The sequence below is a fragment of the Marmota marmota genome, unplaced genomic scaffold (genome assembly GCF_001458135.2).
Source record: "Marmota marmota marmota unplaced genomic scaffold, marMar, whole genome shotgun sequence".
NCBI classification, from domain to species: domain Eukaryota; kingdom Metazoa; phylum Chordata; class Mammalia; order Rodentia; family Sciuridae; genus Marmota; species Marmota marmota.
The window spans coordinates 22,649,159-22,670,592 of NW_026000019.1; the positions used below are offsets into that span (position 1 = coordinate 22,649,159).

Below are 21,434 nucleotides of genomic sequence, written 5' to 3' on the forward strand. Positions count from 1 at the left end.
CCTCCAGCCCCTTTCCCCCCCCCCCCGCTTCCGTCCGGTTTCAGCCCTGGCCCTCTGCGTCCCACTGCTGGACCGAGGGTGTCCCGAGCGTCCTTGGCTCCGTGGAGCAGAGCCCTGGCTCCCGGCCGCGGGGTGCGGTGGAGGCAATAGCCGGGGAGCCTGCGTGGCTGGTCCAGGGCTGGGGTCCGTCGTTCCTTCCTCTGCTAGAAGGGTGGTCATTCCAGACCCAAACGTGATGAACGGTGCATGCCCCTTAACCAGCGAGCGCCCACCCAGACCCGGCTGCCCACGGGGCCCCGCGGGAGCCTGCTCGGCGCCGCGGCCTCACCCCCTTGCGCTCGCCCTGCGCCCTCCGCTGCACAGGAAGAAGAGGCTGGCCCAGCTTTACCGGCAGACCGCCTGCTTCTCCCTGCTGTGGCGGATCTACAGCTCCAACTACTTTTTCCACTACAAGTTCTACGGCCACCTGGCGGCGGTGATGCAGGTGAACTCCGCGCTGGAGACGCAGAACGACTTCCAGGTAGGGCGCCTTCCCAGCGGCTTGCAGTCAGGAGGGGGTTGGAGACGCTCTGGCCCGGAGCGCCCCGCTCTTCTCCAACTTCACACTCTTAGAAATGATCAAGGATCCCAAGTGGCTTTTCTCTATGAGTTGTATCTGTTGACAAAAACTGCGACAATTCAAAAATACTTTAAAATAAAAGTAATAAACACATATTAACATTCTTCTTTTTTCTTTCTTTTGGTACCAGGGATTAAACCCAGGGACACTCTACCACTGAGCCACAAACCAGCCCATTTTATTTTTTATTTTGAGAGGGATCTCACTAAGTTGTTTACAGTCTCCTAAGTTGCTAAGGCTGGCTTTGAACTTGGGGTCCTTCTGCCTCAGCCTCCTGAGCTGCTGGGATTTCAGGTGCGCCACTGCACCTGGCAACATTTTTATTTTTTAAAAGAACTCTGTTTCCCCAAACAAACAAACAAAATACAACGACATTGTATTAAAACTTGGCAAATAGCTTAATGTCTGGTTTCACAGAAAATACTAGATTCTGACACCTGCTTCAGCCTTTACTCTGGCGCAGCTTCACACAGGTTACCTCTGGAAACGTGCACAATACACCCAGAGAATGAGGGCAAAAGGGAGAAGCTTAACGGATGATTCTCTTTTAAAAGACATTTTCAGGCTTTCTGTTGTGCAATCATTTACTTATATTTATAAGCTATTGCTTTTATGTTTCACAAAAATTAAACATTTTACCTTTTGTTTAAAGGACGTAGGCAAGAGGGGCCATGGGGCTTGCCTCGGATGCCCCAGCAAATAGGTGTAGAAACTCAGTTTGATCTCTGGAAACCCATGGCTTTGGCCGGTGACCAGCTTTATTCCCAGGCTTGATAACCCTCGGTTCACTGGCAGGTGCCAGGTGATGTGCCTGGGCTTGGGTCTGGGGACCACCTCAGGCTTTCCCCTCTCCCCTGCCCTGCTGCCATTTCAGATCATTAATGCTTACCTGGACTATTCACTCTACCACCAGCTGGCTGGCTGCCAGGGCATGTGGTTCAAGTATGAGTTGATGGCCATGGAGCAGATCGTGAACCTCCCGCTGAAGGGCGAGGGCATTGAGATCGTGGCCCTTGTGGCTGGTCGACTGGCCCACATCAAATACATAATGGGCCACCTGGACCTGGCCATCGAGTTAGGTAAGGGCTGGTGGGTGAGAGGGAAACGAAGACACAAATAATGCCCCCCCACACACACCGGGATTGTTTTCTTCCCAGGCTCTCGAGCCCATAAGTTGTGGTCACTGCTTCGGAATCCCAACAAACACTATCTGGTCCTCTGCAGACTTTGTAAATCGCTCTTCCTGAAAAGCAGGTATTTATCTTGAAGCCTATTTATTTTCCAAAGTCAGTCATATTGCTGAATGTTCAGGGCTCATTTTTATCCTGGTCCATAGGGCAGGACGGGGAGTCCAGTTCCCAGTAAGATGGGACAGCTGGTGGCCTTCTTTTGCCTTTGGATACCTCTGTTTAACAGAATTCATTCATAAGCATCATGGTTGCTCTCATGAGACTGACCATCCCTATTTTGGAAACAGGACTTCAAGCCCGACAGGTGGCGGGAAAGGGAAATGTCTCATAGGAAGGAAAATGCCCAGACAATAGCAACCAGGACTGAAGGCCAGTTTGGCCTGACTATGGTCACCCTGGTCTCAAGATCTATGAAAAACAGGCTGGGGCTGAGGCTCAGTGGTAGAGCACTCGCCTAGCGTGTGTGAGGCCTGGGTTCGATCGTCAGCACCACAGAAAGATAAATAAGTAGGGCTAGGCATAGAGCTCAGTTGGTAGAGTGCTTGCCTTGCATGCACAAGGCCCTGGGTTGGATCCCCAGCACCCCCAAATAAATAAATAAATAAATAAATAAATAAATAAATAAATAAATAAAATAAAGAAGGAAAGTTATTGTGTCCACCTATAAATAAAAAAAATGTATATATGAAAAAGAAGAATCTATGAAAAAACAGATTGGAAAACAAAACAAAACAGATGGCAGTTTGGGTTTAAGGTTTGTTTGGTTTTGTTTTACTGGGCAGGACCAGGACTAGACCAGGGCTCACTTCTCCCCATCCACTACTTGGTGATCCTACTGCCTTCTCTGTTCCACAGATACAAGCAGCTGATCCAGGTGCTGGGGTGGCTGTGGGACCTTTCTGTGGCGGAAGAGCACATCTTCAGCAAGGCATTTTTCTATTTTGTCTGCTTGGACATCATGCTCTATTCTGGTAAGTGCAGCTCTGGAATTGAAGAGAAGGTGGGTGTGGCCCCTGTGCTGCGTGGTGAGGCAGCCACCAGGGCTGAGGCCTTGAGACTGCAAGTTTTCAGGCTGCATGGATATGACGGGGAGGGAGAGGTTGGTGGCTGTGCTGACGAGCGGTCTGACAGGTGCCAAGATTGTGGAGGAACAGCAAGAAGGAGAATCCCGTCTGGAGTCAGTTACACTCTCAGCTCAGTTTACCCTGGAGCTGACAGGCCTGTCTGGCCATGCACCGTGTGCTGGGAGGGCTTCATGTTTACTAGGGTATTCTTAGAGACTTTGTGCTTTAGATTAAAGGACTGGGTTGCTAATGATGAGAGTGGCAGGCACCAACAGCTGTTAGTGAACCTGACGACCTTGAATTGACTGCAAGTGGGCAGCCCTCGGTGCACAGTTCACCGGCAGGATCAGCGGGGGGGCTGTTGCATTTCAGAAAGGGCTGCACATATTGCTGCCGGTCCGGAAGCCTGGCTGGGAAGGTTGGGGAGAGGCCACACTAAGGTCCTCTTTGTGCTCAGGCCAGGAAAGTTGGTTTAGACTCTGCTCTTGCCTGGTCTGGGCTGTGGAATTGCGTTGTGAACCTATAGCATTCCGTGAGAGCAGGGACTCGGCAACACAGGGGTGTAGGACTGTCGTTCTTGAAGTCCACGGGACCCTCTGGCTCATAGCAATCAGAAAGGACTGTCTCCACAGTGGGCTCTGAGGCCCGCAGGACGAGCACCCCCACCCACCCGCCCGCCACGCTCTGCTGCTGCTTTCTCTTTTAGGCTTTATCTATAGAACGTTTGAAGAATGTGTGGAGTTCATATGCCAAAATGAAGACGACAGAATTCTCAAGTTCCAGAGTGGAATCCTCCTGGGACTTTACTCCTGTGTTGCTATCTGGTAAGTGTCTTGGATGTCACTAAGTTTCTAAGGGGAAACGTCTCCTGGAAGAGCTCCAGGGAGTATTTCCAGAAGAAAGCAAAAGCCTGTGTAGCTTCCACCTGAGTTGGCTGGAGGGCGTCACAGAGTATCCACCCGGAGACAGGAGGGAGGGGTTGTCTAGTTCATCACCTCAACCAAGGACAGGGACGTGGCAGTCTCAGGTGTCCTGCTGTGAGCAGTTGCTACACACACTTCGCCGGAGAAACCGGAAAGGGCGTGGCCCGACGGCCTCTGTGTCCCTGGTTCTTGTCTGTGGATTGAACTGAACCCAGACAGAGTCCTGGATTGGGGGGTAGTGGCGGGATTGCATCTGTACTGAAAAGGTACATTTTCTTATCATTTTCCCCTAAACGATACAGTAAAACCATATTTACATGCATCACACTGGGTGAGGTCTCCTAAGTCCTCTGGAGGTGACTTTAAGTCGACAGGACGGGGTGCATACGTTATGTGCAAATCCTGGCCATTTGCTGTAAGGTACTTGAGCATCCACAGGTCCTGTGTGTGGGGAGAGGGGTCTTGGAACCAGGCCCCCAAGGGGAAGGAGGGGCGGCCACACTGCTTCTGAGGAGGGTGGAGCCTCCAAACCAGTCATGAGTGGTGCTTGCCCACCTGAACCCACCCACATCAGAGCAGACAGAAACCACGTTAAGAAGCCGGGACTGCAGGATATGGCACCCTCAGCAGCGGGCAGTCCTGGGACCTGCAGGCCTCTTCCCCCTGTGCAGAGAAGATGCACATCATGCGCAGGCCTGCTGCCCTGGCTCTCAAGACGAAGGACAGAGACAGGGAACCCCGTGCACTTGCCTCGTTCTCTCCCCAGACCACCAGCCAACTGCAGCACTCCTCGCTAGAGGAGTGAGGAAGCAGGCGTAACCTGGGGCTTCACCTGTGGAGGCCCTCACGTGGAAGGAGACGGGAGGAAACAAGACTCTCTGGTAGCCCACTCCCCAGGACCCTAGGCTCAGTCCCATCAGCTTGCTAAGCCTTTGACCAAGCAAGCCTCCAGCGATGGCCACACCTGTGCCTGATGGACAGCAAGCCTCCAAGATGGGTCACAGCCAAACGTTCCTTAAATTCCACAGCCACCCCTCAGCTCAAAGTCCTTCCAGTCTATTTCCCACCCACCTTCAACTACATGCAGCCACATTGTCCACTAGAGGTCTTGAGATGAGAGTCAGTGACAATATGGAGACATTCTTATATAAAACGTCACAAATCAGAGCAGCTTCAAATTTGAATCGAAATGCCTTCTTATTATAAAATTACTTGGGAGAACTCAAAAATCTCCAAATTAATTACCCTTGGCAATTAATGTTCAAAGTCAAATTCACTTGCCATGTGGGTTGAAGTTCAATAATAGTCCAAATGTCATTCTAATTTTTTCTGTTTTGACTGGAGAGTTTTTCAACAGTTGTGTCCTAGGCCAATGCGTCTCACATTTAGTGGGCATAAGAGTCACCTGGAAAAGGTGAGCATGGTGGTACACACCTATGCCAACCTCAGCAACATGTCAAAATGCTGCCTCAAAAAAAAAAAAAAATCACCTGGCCCCACCTGTCTATTTAGTAGAATCTGGGGACCTGAGAATTCACATTTAAAAGGGGAGCCCAGGTGGAACTGAGTTCACCAGTCTGCTTACACCACTCAGGAGTGCTGGCCCCTGCATCTCTCTTTGGAAAAACTGGAGCAGTTTCTTCAAGCCCAGAATTTATAACTCCAAGTGTCTGATATGTCTCATTTTTTTAGACTCTAAAGAAAGATGGTGGCTAACATTACCTGGGTGCTCCTAAGGATCTGATTCATTTCAAACCATCAGTGAATTCCGAGTTCTCGGGGCTTCGTGGCCCACAGCCTCCTGTGTTTTCAGGCAGGAGGCCCCCAGAGCCCCAGGGCTGGAAACTGCACCCAGAAGCAGTGGACAGGATGCGAGCTCCCTGTCCCCAGGGGTGGCTCTGATTGTCTTACTTCCCTGTGGTGTGCAGGTACGCCAGGCTTCAGGATTGGGATGAATTCCACACGTTTTCCAGCAGAGCCAAACCCCTGGTGTCAAGGAGAACCCCCACAGTTCTTTACTATGAAGGAATTGCCAGGTACCTGGAGGGGCAAGTTCTCTATCTGCAGAACCAAATTGAACAACAGCTGGAGAATGCCCAGGACCGTGGGGTGGAGCTGCTCAAGGTGAGGCCCGGGGCCCTGTCCCTCCTCCACTGCATGGCCGCCTACTTACTGGGCCAGCCAATTTCTGACTGCAGAATTTACATTAGACGTTTATTTATGATAGACATTTTTGAAGGCAATCTTCCTAAACACCAGAAAGAAGAAAGTATGAGCTGCTTGTATCCCTACTACTCAGCGATGATTGCTTTTATGCACTGAGATATCACCTTTCAAGTTCTTTGATGTGTGTGCGTACACGTTTCCATTTGTTGTGATTTGCTATTAAACATATTATGAATAATTTCCTGTCATTAAATTAAAACAAAGCATAGTGTTTATCTAATATTATTATTATATTATTATATTATATAGCCCAAATTTTCTTGGATGAACTTTTCTACAATATTTTATTGCTATTGTTCTGATAAGCAACCTGGTAGATGAGTCTTTGAACATGACAATTTCAAATATTCAACTGATATGTATTAAGAACTAAACTAAGTACCAGAGTAAAAGAATGAGCAAATTAAGCTGGGTGTGGAGGCATATGCATGTAATCCCAGCAATTTAGGAGGCTGAGGCAGGAGAATTGCAAGTTTGAGGCCAGCCTTAGCAACTTAGCAAGACACTGTCTTAAAAAAATAAAAACAAAAATTTCAAAGGACTGGGCATATACTTCAGTGGTAGAGCACTTGCCTAGCGTGTTCAAGGTCCTGAGTTTAACTCCCCAGTATGGGGGTGGGAAGCAAAGTAGATCTGGGACCGCCCAGGGGGGTACAAGCCCCTCAGGGAATGAAGGGTCAAACTGCCGGTGTTAGCATTTACCTTGTTCTCATAAAAACTGAGCACTGATGTGTTTTTATTGTTGTGTGACAAATTTAATAGCCAGAACCAGCACCCAGGGTCGAGCAGGGAGCATGGGCTTGGCGTGTGCGCGCCTCGATTCAATCCCCAGCACCCTAAACAAAACAAACCAACAGCACCCGCTTCCTGTTTCATAGTTAGGCAGGCTGGAGGTCTGGGAGGGCCTGGCTGGGATCTCTGCTGAGGGTCTTATGCGGCTAGAACTGAGGTAGGGGCCCAGCTGCGTTCTCATCTGTAGAAACCAAGAGTCTGTTTCCAAGTCTTTCAGGCCATGAAGACACAGGCCCACTTTAGACAAGCTGAATGATAAAACCTGAACAAGGCAGCTGGGCCCACGGAACAGGGCAGCTCACTGAGCTCTGAACGTTGTCACTCCTGCTTTATGAGAAGAGAGCTTGGGGCTGGGGACGTAGCTCAGTTGGTGGAGTGCTTGGCTTGTGTGCAAAAGGCCCTGGGTTCAAAAAAAAAGAGAGTAGAGAGTGATACATGGCCCCGGGGAGGGCTCATTACCGTTCCCCCCACAAACACCTCAGGGTCTCTTCCCAGCTTACCAAGTCACTGCCTCCGAACAGGTGGATGTTCAGACTTTGCCCACTTGAAGGTGACATGACACAGAACAGGGGTCTGCAGCTCAGATCTGTGCAACATGAGCTGACTCTCGGGATAGGGAAATCGCTTGGTTATAAAAAATGTCACTGGAGAGAGTGAATATCTCTTACTTAAGAAGATACTCAGGAGGAATCTGAGATGTACTTAACTCCAGGTCATTCAGAAAAAAATATTCTTGGCCATCTTACACTGGATTTAATTTATTCCAAGTTTCTCTTTTCCCCAAATGTCAGGTGCATGAGTCAAGTGTCATTGTCACTTTTAGAGATGAATTGAGTACTGATGAAAGTGCCCCTCACTTGTGGTCAACCTGATCAATATGTGAGAACCCAGACAGAAAAATGAGCAGGTGATTAAATGAAGGTCCATCAATAGTAAAGTGATAAAACCCATTCTTACAAAAGACAGGCAAGGCCCAAAACAAGCAGACGGTGCTGGGATCACCACAAAGGCCTAAAACACTAAGAAGACGGTGGCTTTTGGATTCAGGGAGGGAGTGGGGATGGAAGCCCGGGGCCAGGACGGGGCCCAGTGCTGGGTGGAGGCTCAGACCCTGGGGGGCAGAGTCTGGATCCTGGAGAGCAGACTCTTATTCAGTGGTGGCAGCCCCAGACTTACTGAGTCCCAGCCAATTCCATTTAGCCAACTCCCTGGGCCATTTCCATAGGCTATTATTTTTGGTGCAGGCCAGACAAAGAAGGCCACTGTCCACAGGTTGCGTAAGTGGGCCTACCTCACAAGCCCTGTGTATGACCTTGAGTGCCTCTGCTGAATCAAGGTGTTCATGACCTTGGCAGCATACTACAAGCAGCCTGCTGGAGGCTTTGACGGAGGAGCCTACCTACAGCCATTTGGGGTCTGCCCTACAAGACACATTCTGCTCTCCCACAGTCCTGGACATTCTGCTCTGTGTTCCTCAGTCCTTATTCTCTGTTCTGTTTTGGAGGTTTCTATTGGAATTCCTGCAAACTCAGAGATTCTCTCCTCCGTTGTTCCTAGTCTACTAATGAACCCATCAAAGGCATTCTGCATTTATTTTCTTTTTTATTAATCTCTAGCACTTGTTTTGGGTTCTTTCTCAGGAGTTCCATCTCTATTTTTCTTGCCATCTATTTTACCCATCAGAGTTCATATTAATCATAGTTGTTTCAAATTCCTAGACTGACAATTCTAATATCCCTGCCATGTCTGGTTCTGTTGTTAGCTCTGTCTCTTCAAATTGGTTTCCTTTTCCGTATAACGTTTTCTTGATAGCTGGACATGATGTACAAGGTACTAGGAAGCAGTGTCAAAGGTCTTCAGTGGTGTGGTATAAGGTGTCTGGGAGGGGAGCTGTCCTGTGGCCTCATGACTAGGCTCAATCTTTAGAGAGCCTGCTTAGCCGGACCCTGAGCCTCACAAGTGCAGTGCAGCTGCCGCTCCTCGCCGCTCCTCTCGGCTCCGAGGGGAGACAGGGGTGCGGCAGTCGGCCACTGCTCTGATGAACCCCTGGGGGCGAGACTGCTTACACAGGTCCTCCTGAGAGCACTGGCATATTTCAAAATGATCCCTTTTTGCCTTTCCCTGCTGGAAGCAGAAGGGAATCCCCCCCCCCCGCCCCCATATTTGCTGCAAGAACCTGGTCAATCTCCTGGAGGTGAAACTCTCAAAATGTAAGTTTTTCAAATTTATTTATTGTCCCTTTTTTTTTTTTTTTTGGATGGTGGTCAAATGCACACAGCACAAAGCTGCCCACTCCAAGTGTGCAATCCAGCAATGCTATGGAGCACCATCTCCTCCACCTGTCTGCATAACTCTACATCCTGCAGAGCTGGAACTCTGCCCGCTAAGTGCACAGTGGTTGAGCCTTTCCGGTTTCTTACGTCCTCTATTTCCTCACTGATCTCCTCTGGCTCTTCTCCCTGCTGTCCAGAGTGGAGTCCTACATTCTCCCACTCTTCCTCCAGGTTGTCTTCACCTCGGCTCTGCCAGTTCTTGCTTTGTGATTTTGATGGTTTGCATAAACCTCCTCTTGCTGTGTGGAACCTCTTTTATCTATCTATCTAGATGTTTATTTATTTTTGGAACATCTTTTTAATGACCAAACTCCTCTTTTGTCTCTCTTTTTTTTTTTTTAGAGAGAGAGAGAGAGAATTTTAATATTTATTTTTTAGTATTTGGCGGACACAACATCTTTGTTGGTATGTGGTGCTGAGGATCGAACCTGGGCCGCACGCATGCCAGGCGAGCGCGCTACCGCTTGAGCCACATCCCCAGCCCCCTCTTTTGTCTCTTATAACTGTTTTTGATTTAAACTCTATGTGTCTGATATTACAGATTTTCATATAACAGTTTGGTAGCTCTGATGGATATCAGATTCTTTCTCCTCCCCAGCAGCCAGGCCTGCAGCCTCTGTGGCTGACCTTAGGGCTCCAGGGGACTCAGCTGTGCTGCCCAGAGGACNAGGACTGGGCATATACTTCAGTGGTAGAGCACTTGCCTAGCGTGTTCAAGGTCCTGCGTTTAACTCCCCAGTATGGGGGTGGGAAGCAAAGTAGATCTGGGACCGCCCAGGGGGGTACAAGCCCCTCAGGGAATGAAGGGTCAAACTGCCGGTGTTAGCATTTACCTTGTTCTCATAAAAACTGAGCAATGATGTGTTTTTATTTTTCATTGTTCTGGGCTGTCTCTGTGCCCTGGATCAGCAGGAAGGCCCACGGAAGCTCTTCTCTGGTCTTTCTGAGCCTGTGCCTTTCCTTGGGTGTGCACAGTCACTTTCTAATTCTCTGCATACAGGCAGCTGCTTTGGAATGCTCAAGCGGGGGAGAGAGAAGAATGGAGAGGGGAGGTTCACCAGCCCTTCAGTGCCCTGGGTGTCCCTGCAGCCAGAGGAGGGCTTTAACGATGGCAGGAGGTGCACTGCCTGCCAGCTGCTTGCCTCTGGGACTGTCACTCTGTGTCAAAAGCAGCAATCAGCGGTCAGAGTGCAGATCCCAGGTATCTGGGGCAGGGTCCTTTTTGTCCATCTTGGATTCAGCAAGTTGTATGTAGGTCACTCAGGAACAGGTCACAGCTGCTTGCTGCGGGGCTGGCGCAGGAGACAGGCAGCTGCTACTGTGCTAAGTGCTGAAGTCGGCCAAAATTTGCTTCAACTCACCATCCAACCCAGACTCGTGCAAAGCTTCCAAGGACCCCGGAGTTCTGAAAGAGTTGAGTCCTGCAGACTGCCAGGCGGCTGCTGTCTGAGTGGGAGACAGACCCTGGCGCTTCCTGCTCCACCTCTTCTGCCTGGAGTTTTAACCCCCAGATGCCCCTGATGAGTCTCTGAACTCCTCCGGTGCAGTGCAGGTCCCTTACCCTGGCACTGTTTCCACAGCAGCTTGCCCTGGAGGCCCTGTGTGCGCCTGTCGGTCTGCAGTCTTGCGGGTGGCTGTGTGTCCTGTGTCTCGCCCCTCCTACAGATCTGAGAAGAGCTGGGCAGGTTTTGGTCTGTTCAGATCTCGACTCGTTTACCACGTGGTGATTTCCAAGCTCCTTACGTGCAGAACTAGCCATCTTTCCTCCTAAATTTTCAATCATTCACTTGTGCTGCTTTGATAATGAGAGTAAGATGTTTTGTTTTCAAAGTAGTCGCAGACTGGGGATGTGGCTCAAGGGTAGAGCACTTGCCTAGCACGAGTGAGGCCATAGGTTCAATCTCTAGTACTACCAAAAGAAAAAAAACTAGTTGCAGAAAACTATTGGCAGGCCACCGTGGTCTGGGGTGGGCCCTGGCGGCCCCTCTCCCTCATGTTACCATTCTATCTACCATACTTAGTAGGTACGTCTCTGTAACACACTTTTTCCCTCGATTGCTCATATATTTAAAATGTTCCCAAACCATCTGTGGAGGAAATGACTTTGTGGTCAGTGAGCTGTTTCGGACTCTGGTTGTACCATTCTGTTGTTTTCCTTTAGAACCTGGAGAGTCTTGTGGCTCAGAACACTACTGGCCCAGTCTTCTACCCGCGACTCTACCACCTGATGGCCTACGTCTGCATTCTGATGGGAGATGGGCAGAACTGCGACCTGTTCCTGAACACAGCCTTGAGGCTCTCGGAAACACAGGGGAACATGCTGGAGAAATGCTGGCTGAACATGAGCAAGGTGTGGACCCCGGCTCACGGGCTGCAGGGGGCTGCTCTCAGGAAGCCCCACAGGACAGCTTCCCAGTCAGGCTCTCCCCGGCATGGGAGGCCCCCGTCTTGGTCCGCTCGGGCTGCTGAGACAACACTGCAGCCTGCACGGCTTAAGACAATAGGAATTTACTGCTCATGGTCTGGGAGCTGCAGGTCCAAGATCAAGGTGCCGGATCTGGTGTCTGCCAGGCCTGTTCTTCACCGACGGTGCCGTTGGCTGCATCCTCACATGGTAGCTGTGCAGGGGGGAAGCTTGGTTCCCTCCTGCCCTGTCTAAGGGTTCTAATTCCATCCAGGAGGGCAGGGCCTTCATGGGCCTCATCCCTCCCAAGGACCCTGCTCCCCAACGCCATCACCTGGGGTGAAGTTCCAACATAGGGATTGGGCCCTACTGCCCTTCCACCCCTGTGGCCATCGCAGCCTGTCTGGGATCCCACACAAAGGGGCTGAATGTCCATGGGTCAGGCTTGTGACCTCCTTTCCCCCTTATGTCCCTGTGGACTCTCCCTCACGCAAATCCTGCTAGCATGGCTCCACCCTGTCTTCCTTCCCTCTTCCACTCTGCGTTACATTTGTTTCCCGACTTGTGAATGTTGCATGTTGCTTTGTTCCAAAGCAAAAACCTAGTTAGTACCTCGCCTTAAATTTGGTATTGTTGGGTAGGGGAATGAATTGTGTGTGTGTGTGTGTGTGTGTGTGTGTGTGTGTGTGTGGAGAGAGAGAGAGAGAGAGAAGGCCATGTCACAGGGCTGCTGTGGGCCACAGGTCGGCTTGTCGAGCGACTTGGAAAGTTGGAGGGCCTTAGCATCCTGGGATCGGACGCACCACGCTCACACGGGTCAAGAACACCAACCCACCATTCTCTGTGCCCTCAGGAGTGGTGGTACTCCACCTTGGAGAGCTTGGAGGACCAGTGGCTTCAAACGGTGCTGAGCCTCCCCTCCTGGGAGAAGATCCTATCGGGCAAGGTAAACATCCATGATGTTCAAAAGAACAAATTCCTGATGAGGGTCAATATCCTGGACAACCCTTTCTGACACTCCAGGAGGAGGCAGGCGGTGGCAAGAACCGCCCCCGACTCCTCGCCCGTCTTCCTCTGCAGCCCGCCTCCTGCACGCTCCCGCTCCCATGTTGGTTTCTTCTTTCCAGAGGGTCGAGAGGGGCTGCAGGGTCCTGCTCGCTCTCCTAACTCCACCCACCCACGCACCTCCACCTCCCCTGAGCTTTGCAGCCTGTGTTTTCCAGCCCGGGGTTGGTTGTATCATATGGGAAAACGTCAGCACCAAAGCGGTGGCATCCCGAGTTGTGACAGACATGTTTTTAATTAATGTATTAAACTCAAAATGTTTATTTTAAAATGTCCAGTGTTAAATCTTTTTAAGGTAACACGAAATTGTAAATGACAAACTTTCATCGTGGTCTCTAAGGACAAGATTGGAAAAGACACACTTTTGCATCACCTGACTACAGCTTCCAAAGCCAGGCGGGTGTGCCAGCCCCTCTAGCCATGTGCGTCAACAAGTGGGAAATTAGCTTTTAAAAATTGCAATAGTAGCGGCTGGGGATGTGGCTCAAGCGGTAGCGCGCTCGCCTGGCATGTGTGCGGCCTGGGTTTGATCCTCAGCACCACATACAAACAAAGATGTTGTGTCTGCCAAAAACTAAAAAATAAGTATTAAAATTCTCTCTCTCAAAAAAAAAAAACTTAAAAAATTGCAATAGTAGTAATTTTGATTATTAATAATTTGGAGCATTTTTATATGCTCAAAGTTGTGTGTGCGGGTGTTGTGTTGGGTGTTTTAATTGAGAAACAGTAGCATTCATCTCTATTTCCCAGATGCCGAGGCACGGCTGTGTGCTTGTCCTCTGGGCAGCACAGCTGAGTCCCCTGGAGCCCTAAGGTCAGCCACAGAGGCTGCAGGCCTGGCTGCTGGGGAGCGAGGGCTGGGCAATCAGAGCTCGGGGCTGGGAAGGGAGCCCTGCCACCAGCACACCCCGATCCCACGCGCTCCTCACGCTTCCCCCTCCCCATGCCTGGCTGTGAGTGTCAGCAAGGCAGGGGGCGAAAAGCACCGAGGAGCGTGATGAGTAGACGCGATCAGTGTCACCGAGCTGTGGTCCTGAAGCTGCACGCTGTCCCCAACGCCAGTCAAGGCATCTCCTTTGTCAGTGCCTCCAGCAGTTTATAGGCTGTTCCTCCCCTGCTTTCTCTCATTCGCTCAGCCAAGTAAGCACCCCACGCCGAGCACCGAGTAGTGTTGGAGGTCGAGATACAAAGGCAACAGAGACGATTCCTGACCTCTGCCAACTCTGAGGGCCACAGGGAAGACCGACAGATGTCGCTCAGCCCGTTCCATGCTGTTCCAACGTTCTGTCTACCCGGACCATGGGGGAAACGGGGCACACACAGACCCAGGTGTTTAGGACGCTGCTGCAGTGCTTGAAGCCAGGCCACCTCTGTGACATGGTCATAAAAAGCCAAGGCCAGGACACTGAATAAACAGTCAAAGACCCAAGGACTTCCCGTGGCGTGGGAGACCCACGCCGTTGGCCCAGCCCACTCTCCAGTCTGTTCACATAGCACCTCCCCTGGCCTCAAGATGTGCACTCCTCCACCTTCCGGGCATCCTTGGAAGCAAGGAAAGGTCTTTCTTTGGTCCCTGCCCGCTTTCTGGGTCCACTACTTACCTATGTTTTTTAGAGGCTGGGCTTGGTTAAGGTCTCCACTGACCACTTGTAGGAGGTGATCTGTGGGATAAATGAGAGGAAGTCTTCCTTTTGCTTACTCCCTGTGGGCTAGGGCAGCCTGGCCCAACTGGGGTGGACCATGTCATCTGAGGATGTCCATTTGTCCCTTGAGTCTCCCATTTGCCATTTGTTCCTGGGCAAAGCGAAGGCATTCTTCCTATAGTGCCCTCTGCTGCTGGGGGTGGGTGGAGGCACGAGAGGGGACGTCAAGCTCTTGACAGCGCTTGCCCAGAGGACAGCAGGCTCGACGTGGCTTCCCTTGTGCCCTGGGAGACAGAGGCAAGTCCATCGTGCATGGCTGCTCTGCCCTGGAAGTGCGCCCTCCTCCCACCCCAGCACTGGCCCTGCTGCTGGAGGAAGAGCACGTGTCAGGCACCCACCAGAGTGACCAGCATCCCAGGAGACCGAGTCTTCCAGGAGCACACCCCGTGCTGGGGGTGCCCGTCCAGCCGACACTTGCCCTCGGGACTTCAAACGCTTCCTTCACATTCTATTTGCTTCTGACCAAGACAAAGCCAAGATGGGCAAGCCTGGAGAAGACAGACAGGGACAGGCAGTCCTCGTTGGAGGCACAGTGGTGTAATTCCCTGAGGACTGACCACAAATGTGACAGCCAAGACATGGAGTCAACCAAGGTCTCCACAGACGCATGGAAGGATAAAGAAAATGAAGTGTGAACACCCAATGGCTCATCATTCAGCCACAAAGCAGAAGGAAGTTCTGCCATTTGAAGCAACACAGACTGAACTGGAGGACACTGAGTGAATAACTTAGGCACCGAAAGGCAAATACTGCATGTTCTCACATGTGGGAGGTAAGAAAATTGATCTCCTAGAGGTAGAGAGTGGTACAGTGGTGACCAGAGCCTGGGGGGGGGGTGCGGGGGGGTGAGAGAGAGGATGATTGACAGGTACAGGGACCCAGGTGTAAGCCAGCTGCCAACAATTAATTGAATAGTTCAAAATGACCAGTGGAGAGGACTTTGAATGTTATCTACACAAAGAAATGACAAATGTCTGAGGGGAGAGACCTGTCACTTGCCGTGATCATTACACATTGTACACATGAACTGGAATATCACCGAGAGCCCATAAAGATCTACAGTTACATTGTGTCAGTTAACATTCCTTTTTTAAGGAAGGCAAGTGAGACAGGCGGAGGTGGGAAGAAACTGGATGGTAGTCTGGAGCCTGCACCTTCCACATGTCCGAGTCCACGTGCCTCCATTTTCTCAGGAACCCAAGCTTGGTTTCTGGTCCTGACGGACCCTGCTCAGGGCTCATCTCTGAAGGAAGCCAATGGCCTGCCCCCGGGATGGGCGTGGCGCATCTTCTGTGTGGACAGCAGATGGCAGCACTGGCTCTGAGATGGCTGCAGCCCCGGGGACCTCTCCGGTTCCTGGGCAAGTGCCTTCTTAGCTCCTGGCACGCTGCAGCACCCCAGGGTGCGTCTCAGGAGCACCAGGCAGCTACTTTTAGGAGAAGGAAGATACAGATAATCCACGAGGGCTTCGGGCCCAGGGCAATCAGAGAAGCGATGCTCTGGGTTTTGTTTTGTGTCATTTTTTAGGAGCCTCTGAACACTTGTCACACCTGTGGGCTCCTGGAGGGCAGAGACAGAGGTCCAATCCCCATTCTGTCTCCAGCCCTGAGCCCAGTGCCTGGACATATTGCCAGAGCTCAGAAAGCACATGTCAATCAATGAGTGTAGCCACATTTCCATTTGATCGTTTCAAGCTAACTCTTCAGGCAGCTTCAGGAGAATGAACTTAGTACTTACTGAGCAAATAGACCATCTGGTCCCTCACAGGGACCCACAGTTACTTGCCCTCAGGTGAACTAGCCAGGCTTTGCCCAGGTCACAAGGACAAGTGGAAAAGAGGCTGCATGGTAGGCAGGTGGGTTTTGGACCCCAGCTCGATGGGTTGGATCCAGTTGCAAGCTGTGTGTCCTTGGACAAAGCCCCTTCCCATCTGCTCCCTTGTTTGTAAAATGGGGACAATAACAGCATATTGGCAGGGACACTCACAGGTGGCTGTGGGGTGATGCAGGGAAGTTCTGAGGGTGTGCCCACTGGGTCTGGGTGTGGAGAAGCCCGCTGAGCACGAGGGTGTGTGACGCCGTGGGACGGGCAACTCCAGCCTTCTCTTGGGGGTTGGGGGCTCAGGGCACAGGCCGCCCGCGGGAGCAGTCACCGAATGACTCTCCTGAGGAGGTGCATGCACACATTAGCCTTGGAAAGACCACCACTCCTCTTGGTGCTGGGAACTGAACCCAGAGCCTTCCGCCCTGGGAGCAGGTTCCGTACCACTGAGCCCCGCCCCAAGCCACCTTTACTTATGGAGAATGGATTAGAAGTGGGCTGGGCAAGATGGAGGCAGGGAGGTAATGATGTGAGCCTGAAATTAGGGTGACCTGCAACCAGGAAGTGCCCTAGAGAGAGACAAGGGCATTGACAGAACAAACTGAGATGGGATGGCTCTTCAAGGAGGTGTCAAAATGAACACACAGAGGCCAGGTAAGGACTGACCCTTGGCCAGCCTTTGTGTGGTGCCATGCTGCTAAAGGGACAGTGTGTCTGCCCTTCCCCCCCCCCACCAGGCCTTGTCAGCACCCAGGTCTGCACTCCTGACCCCCTTGCCTGGGTCTGCTCAGGTACCCATCCTGCTCCTGACTCTTCAGCCCCCGGCTGCTCCTTACCTTCTGCCACTGTTCTTGAACATGGTGCTCACCTCCCTCACACCCTCCCATCATCTCTGTCCCTCCTGCCCTCCTGCTGGTCAATGTCCAGTTCCTTGTGTCGGGCTAAACTGCAAGGCCACATAAGCATTCACTCTGAACTTCGGACGCCGCCGTCTGCCTACGGTTGGCAAGATGAGCTTGCTAAAAGACAAAGACCCTTCCTTATACTACTAAAAATCCCACCTGCCCTCAAGATGGAATCCCATTTCTGTGCCTGGAATGTAAGGCTTTTAAGGCAGAGCTCGCCTCAGGTCTGATGCCTGAGGAGCCTGGGCACCCTCCACCAGGAGCAGTGCTTTCAAATGCCTCTGCCTCAGAGCTCCTCCTGGGTTGCTGACTGACCCTGCTGTGGCTTAGGACGAGCTCCGAGCTCACCAGGGCAGGGGGGTGCTCATGCTTGTCTCCCTGGCAAGGGGTGCAGCTCCGAAGGCCTGTGGCAAGCGCAGGCAGCCCTGGGCCACGCCTGGGACCTGAGGCTGCGAGCACTTGGAGTGAGCCGGAGTGAGTAAGGAGACGTGGCAGAAAGTGGCAGCCCCCAGGCACCACCCTGCCCACCAGGTGTCCATTCCAACAGGAAGAGAGGGTGTGGGTGTCACAGAGCTGGGGCCTTCCGAGAAAATGAGGCAATGCAAAGACCCCTCTTCAAACCCGATTCAGGAGACAGAATTAAAGACAGGTCGTCAGGACAGACAGACAGGGTCCATGGAGAGAATGGAGGCCAATTTGGGTCTGGGAAGTTGGAGGGATTGAAATGTTGATTTCTTCAGAGCCCTTCCTCCACCCTGCTCCTACCTGGGGCTACGGTGACCTGTCCCAGAGATCGTCCCTCCCTCCAGGGAGTTATAAAAGTTAGTGCACCCTGGGCCCCTTCCGGCCCAGGTCACTCCACCAGGCCCCTCCAGCCCCTCTCTTCTCACCTTGGGGCCCTCCCTCCGAGCGTCTCCTGGCCCAGTCACTAGCAGGAAGGAGAGAGACGGGGAAGACCAGGGGAACAAAGGAAGCCTGTGGCACATAGAGAGGCGGACGCTGTCACTTCCTGGGAGACCGGGATAGCTATGGCCCCTGCTCCCTCCGGGAGAAGCCCACGTTACCCCTTTTTAAATAAGCCCTGCTTTATCCGCTTGCACTTGAACACGTGGGAAAGCAGGATAACTGGAGCTATCAACTCTTGTAACCAAGTCGGAAAGATTCCAGACGTTGCTCAGAGTAATAGGCTTAGTTCAGTAGTTCATGGAAGGGAGAGGGAAAGGGAAAGGGGACACTCTCAAGGGAGAGGTGAGGGACAATGCACCTGTCCTGCACTCCTGTTTTGTTGGGGATCCAAGAGAGGTTTCCAGAGAGTCCCACTCAGGCTCACCTCTTTACTTTTGATTGACAGCAAGATGACATCAGATTTTCAAGTCCCCACTGCCTTGACAATTTTAGGTCACTTTGTTTGGCTCATGCTGACTGGTTCTAATTGGTTTCTTACCCATAAATTCTTACTGATTTTGTGGTTAGGAGGAACTATCCTTATCTCCCAGAGATTCAGGATCGGGTCACAAAAGTCTCTTGGGTTCCTCCCATTGACATTATCTCTGGCCTGCATTTCTCCTGCAGATAACAGGTGGCTGGCTGAGGAATGTGACACGTCCTGTCCACTCAGGCCAGGCAGGGCTGCAGGTAAATTGCTTCTTGGAAAAGAAAGCATGTGGGGGTTACACAGTGGGCCCAGTTTACAGAATTATCCCCTCACACTCACGTTCCCACCATCCTCACCTAACCTGGCACACTGACACACATCTGAAGGTCACTGGTTCCTACGTGGTTGGTAGCAGTGCGTTCAACAGAACTTCACGGGAAGGAAACGTTCTATTTCTGATCAACGTGACAGCCCCCATAACATGGAACCACCAAGCTCCATGGTCAGAGTGACGGAGGACCTGCATTTTAAATTTAATCTAAACTTAAATGGCACCTGACCTGGGCCACCACATAGGACGGTGTGGGTCTGTACATATCTGCATTGAGCTTAAGATGCCAGACACAACCCCGACGTTTCAGCCAGGACTTCTCTACAGCAGGACAAGGCCGGCATGGCCCAGGAGAGAATGGCCTCCAGAGAACACAGTCGGGCTGCCCAGGCCGCGCCTCTCACCAACACGGCGAGTCCAGCACACCAGCCAGCGCGCAGTGGCTGGCCGGCCATCAGTCCATTACACACCAGCCCTGGCGCTCTGCTGCGCCAGCAAGGAGGGCAGGTCCTGAAGGGCTCTGCATTCCTCCGGGCTTACTGTACGTTCTAAGAGAGGCCCTGAAATTTAAGTGCAAATTTTGCTTCTTTTATTTGGTTAAAAAAAAAACCTTCGCCATAAAAAATTTCTATTCAAAGGCAGAGAGAGAACGGGTAACATGGTCTAGATTTGAACTTCAGTCTCTTGGAGTCTGATGGGTTGACCCCAGCACCTTTGCCCACCTCACACTCCCGCTGTGGTTCAGGTGGGCACCTGAAATTACTAATGTCCCCCCCCCCCCAGGCGAAGCAACTACAGATGTGTCCGTCACACAGCAGGATGTCTCTGGGGCCAGACTCAAAAGCAAACATGAGAATGTTAAACCTGCCAGATTTCCTCTTCCCAGAGGTAGGGAGACCAGCCACAGGAAACAGCCCTTCCCTGTGGTCGGGAAGATTCAAGGCCAGAGAAATGGAGACTGAAACTCCCAGCCTGGGCTGAGGACGGCCTGAGGACTGCGGCCACAAACAGCCCCCATCCTCCTTCGGGAGGAAGTGCGGAAGCAGCGCTCCCCGGGGACTCCTTTGAGCCCAGAGGCCGCGGTTTCCTCCCCTGTAAACAGCCAGGCCTCCCACAGCCCAGCCTTCAGCTGTGGCCCCGCAGCCAGGCCCAGGGCTCTGGGGGGGATGTGAGGAGGGCGGAGGGCAGGCCCGGGCTGCAGAGTGCTTAGGTCTGGCTTTCATTTTTATAGTACATCAGGACCAACGGCCATCATGGCACCGCAGCAACAACTGACACAGGTCCAAGGCTCAGAAACGGCTTCTAAGGAAAGACATGCAGGTGTGAACAACACGGGGCCCTGTCCTTTCCAGAAACTTCCGGCCCAAGGCTGGGAAAGGCAGCCTGCACCGCACGTGGGGTTTTCTCTTGTTATTAGAACATTGGGGTGCGGGGTCAATCTGGCCTTGTGTGTGCTCCTTTTGGTTTTATTTATTTATTTTTTTTAAGAGAGAGTGAGAGAGGAGAGAGAGAGAATTTTAATATTTATTTTTTAGTTATTGGCGGATACAACATCTTTGTTTTGTATGTGGTGCTGAGGATCGAACCCGGGCCGCACGCATGCCAGGCGAGCGCGCTACCACTTGAGCCACATCCCCAGCCCTCCTTTTGGTTTTAAAACAAAAAGAAATCTTCATTAGAATATGTTGGGTCCTGACTCAAAGAAACCATTTCTGAGACAAAGGGAATCTACAAACTGAGCAATAGAAGAAACCAAAGATTTGTTTTTTTAAATGTGTTTTTTTTTTTAATTTTTTATAGTTATAGATGGACAGAATGCCTTTATTTTATTTATTTGTTTTTATGTGGTGCTAAGGATTGAACCCAGTGCCTCATACATGCTGGGCAAGTGCTCTGCCACTGAGCCCCAGCCCCAGCCCTTAAATGTGTTTTTTTAAAAATGCTTTTGTTCTTGTAATCCCAAGCCACTGAGGGGGGGTGGGGGTGATGAGTGAGGCAGGAGAATTTCAAGTTGGAGGCCAGCCTCAGCAATCTAGGGAGACCATCTGTATCAAAAAAAGAGGGTTAGCTCCAGGCAGAGCCGCTGGGGTTTAATCTCTGCACCACCCCAAATGCTTTGTTAAGTATGGCAAGATCTTAGTTGTTAGAAAACGTCCGTGTGGTTGAAGACACACAATAAAGGGTGTAGGGGTGAAATGGCTGCTGAGCACCGGTGTCCTTGGCCAGCATGTCTGTGTCTCTGTGCAGTCTGGAAACCAGAGCTGGCAGGAGGAGTCCCGTTACTGGTGGCCTCCCGTGCCCAGGGAAGCACAGCATCCCTCTCGTTCTACTCCTGGGCCTGTGAGGGTCACCTTGGGATGTTCCTGCCAATACTCTCTCCCACTCAAGAGTGTAAAGCTATGCGGCCGGGGCTCCTCACGGACCCTTGGCAATCTATGGAATTAACAGAGCACCAGAAAACTTGAGTGCTTTAATAGTGACTTGTACTTGGGATCCCTGGCCTAGAAGACCACTTTCTTTTGGGATTGAACCAGGGGCACTTAACCACATCCCAGCCCTTTTCATCTATTAATTTAGACAGGGTCTTGCTAAGTTGCTGGGGCCGGTCTTGAACTTGCCATCCTCCTGCCTCAGCTTCCTGTGTTGCCGAGATTACAGGAGGGCACCACCACGTCTGGTGTAA

General features: G+C 51.6%; 1 protein-coding gene across 5 annotated transcripts in view; it reads left to right on the top strand.

Annotated features, from left to right (window-relative positions):
• Positions 1 to 12,877, top strand: part of Adcy10 (adenylate cyclase 10) — a 56,649-nt gene extending 43,772 nt beyond the window's left edge. For 3 of the 5 annotated variants that reach the window (XM_048810081.1, XM_048810082.1, XM_048810080.1), the window contains 8 exons: positions 364 to 520; positions 1,494 to 1,698; positions 1,777 to 1,873; positions 2,665 to 2,780; positions 3,580 to 3,697; positions 5,725 to 5,920; positions 11,309 to 11,497; positions 12,405 to 12,865. In XM_048810081.1, coding sequence (XP_048666038.1) covers positions 364 to 520; positions 1,494 to 1,698; positions 1,777 to 1,873; positions 2,665 to 2,780; positions 3,580 to 3,697; positions 5,725 to 5,920; positions 11,309 to 11,497; positions 12,405 to 12,566 — 1,240 coding nt within the window. In that variant the 3' untranslated portion in view covers positions 12,567 to 12,865. Of the gene's footprint in view, positions 1 to 363; positions 521 to 1,493; positions 1,699 to 1,776; positions 1,874 to 2,664; positions 2,781 to 3,579; positions 3,698 to 5,724; positions 5,921 to 11,308; positions 11,498 to 12,404 lie in introns of all 5 variants that reach the window. The other 2 variants (XM_015491881.2, XM_048810079.1) reach the window with 2 other exon arrangements.
• The last annotated feature ends 8,557 nt before the right edge of the window (positions 12,878 to 21,434 follow it).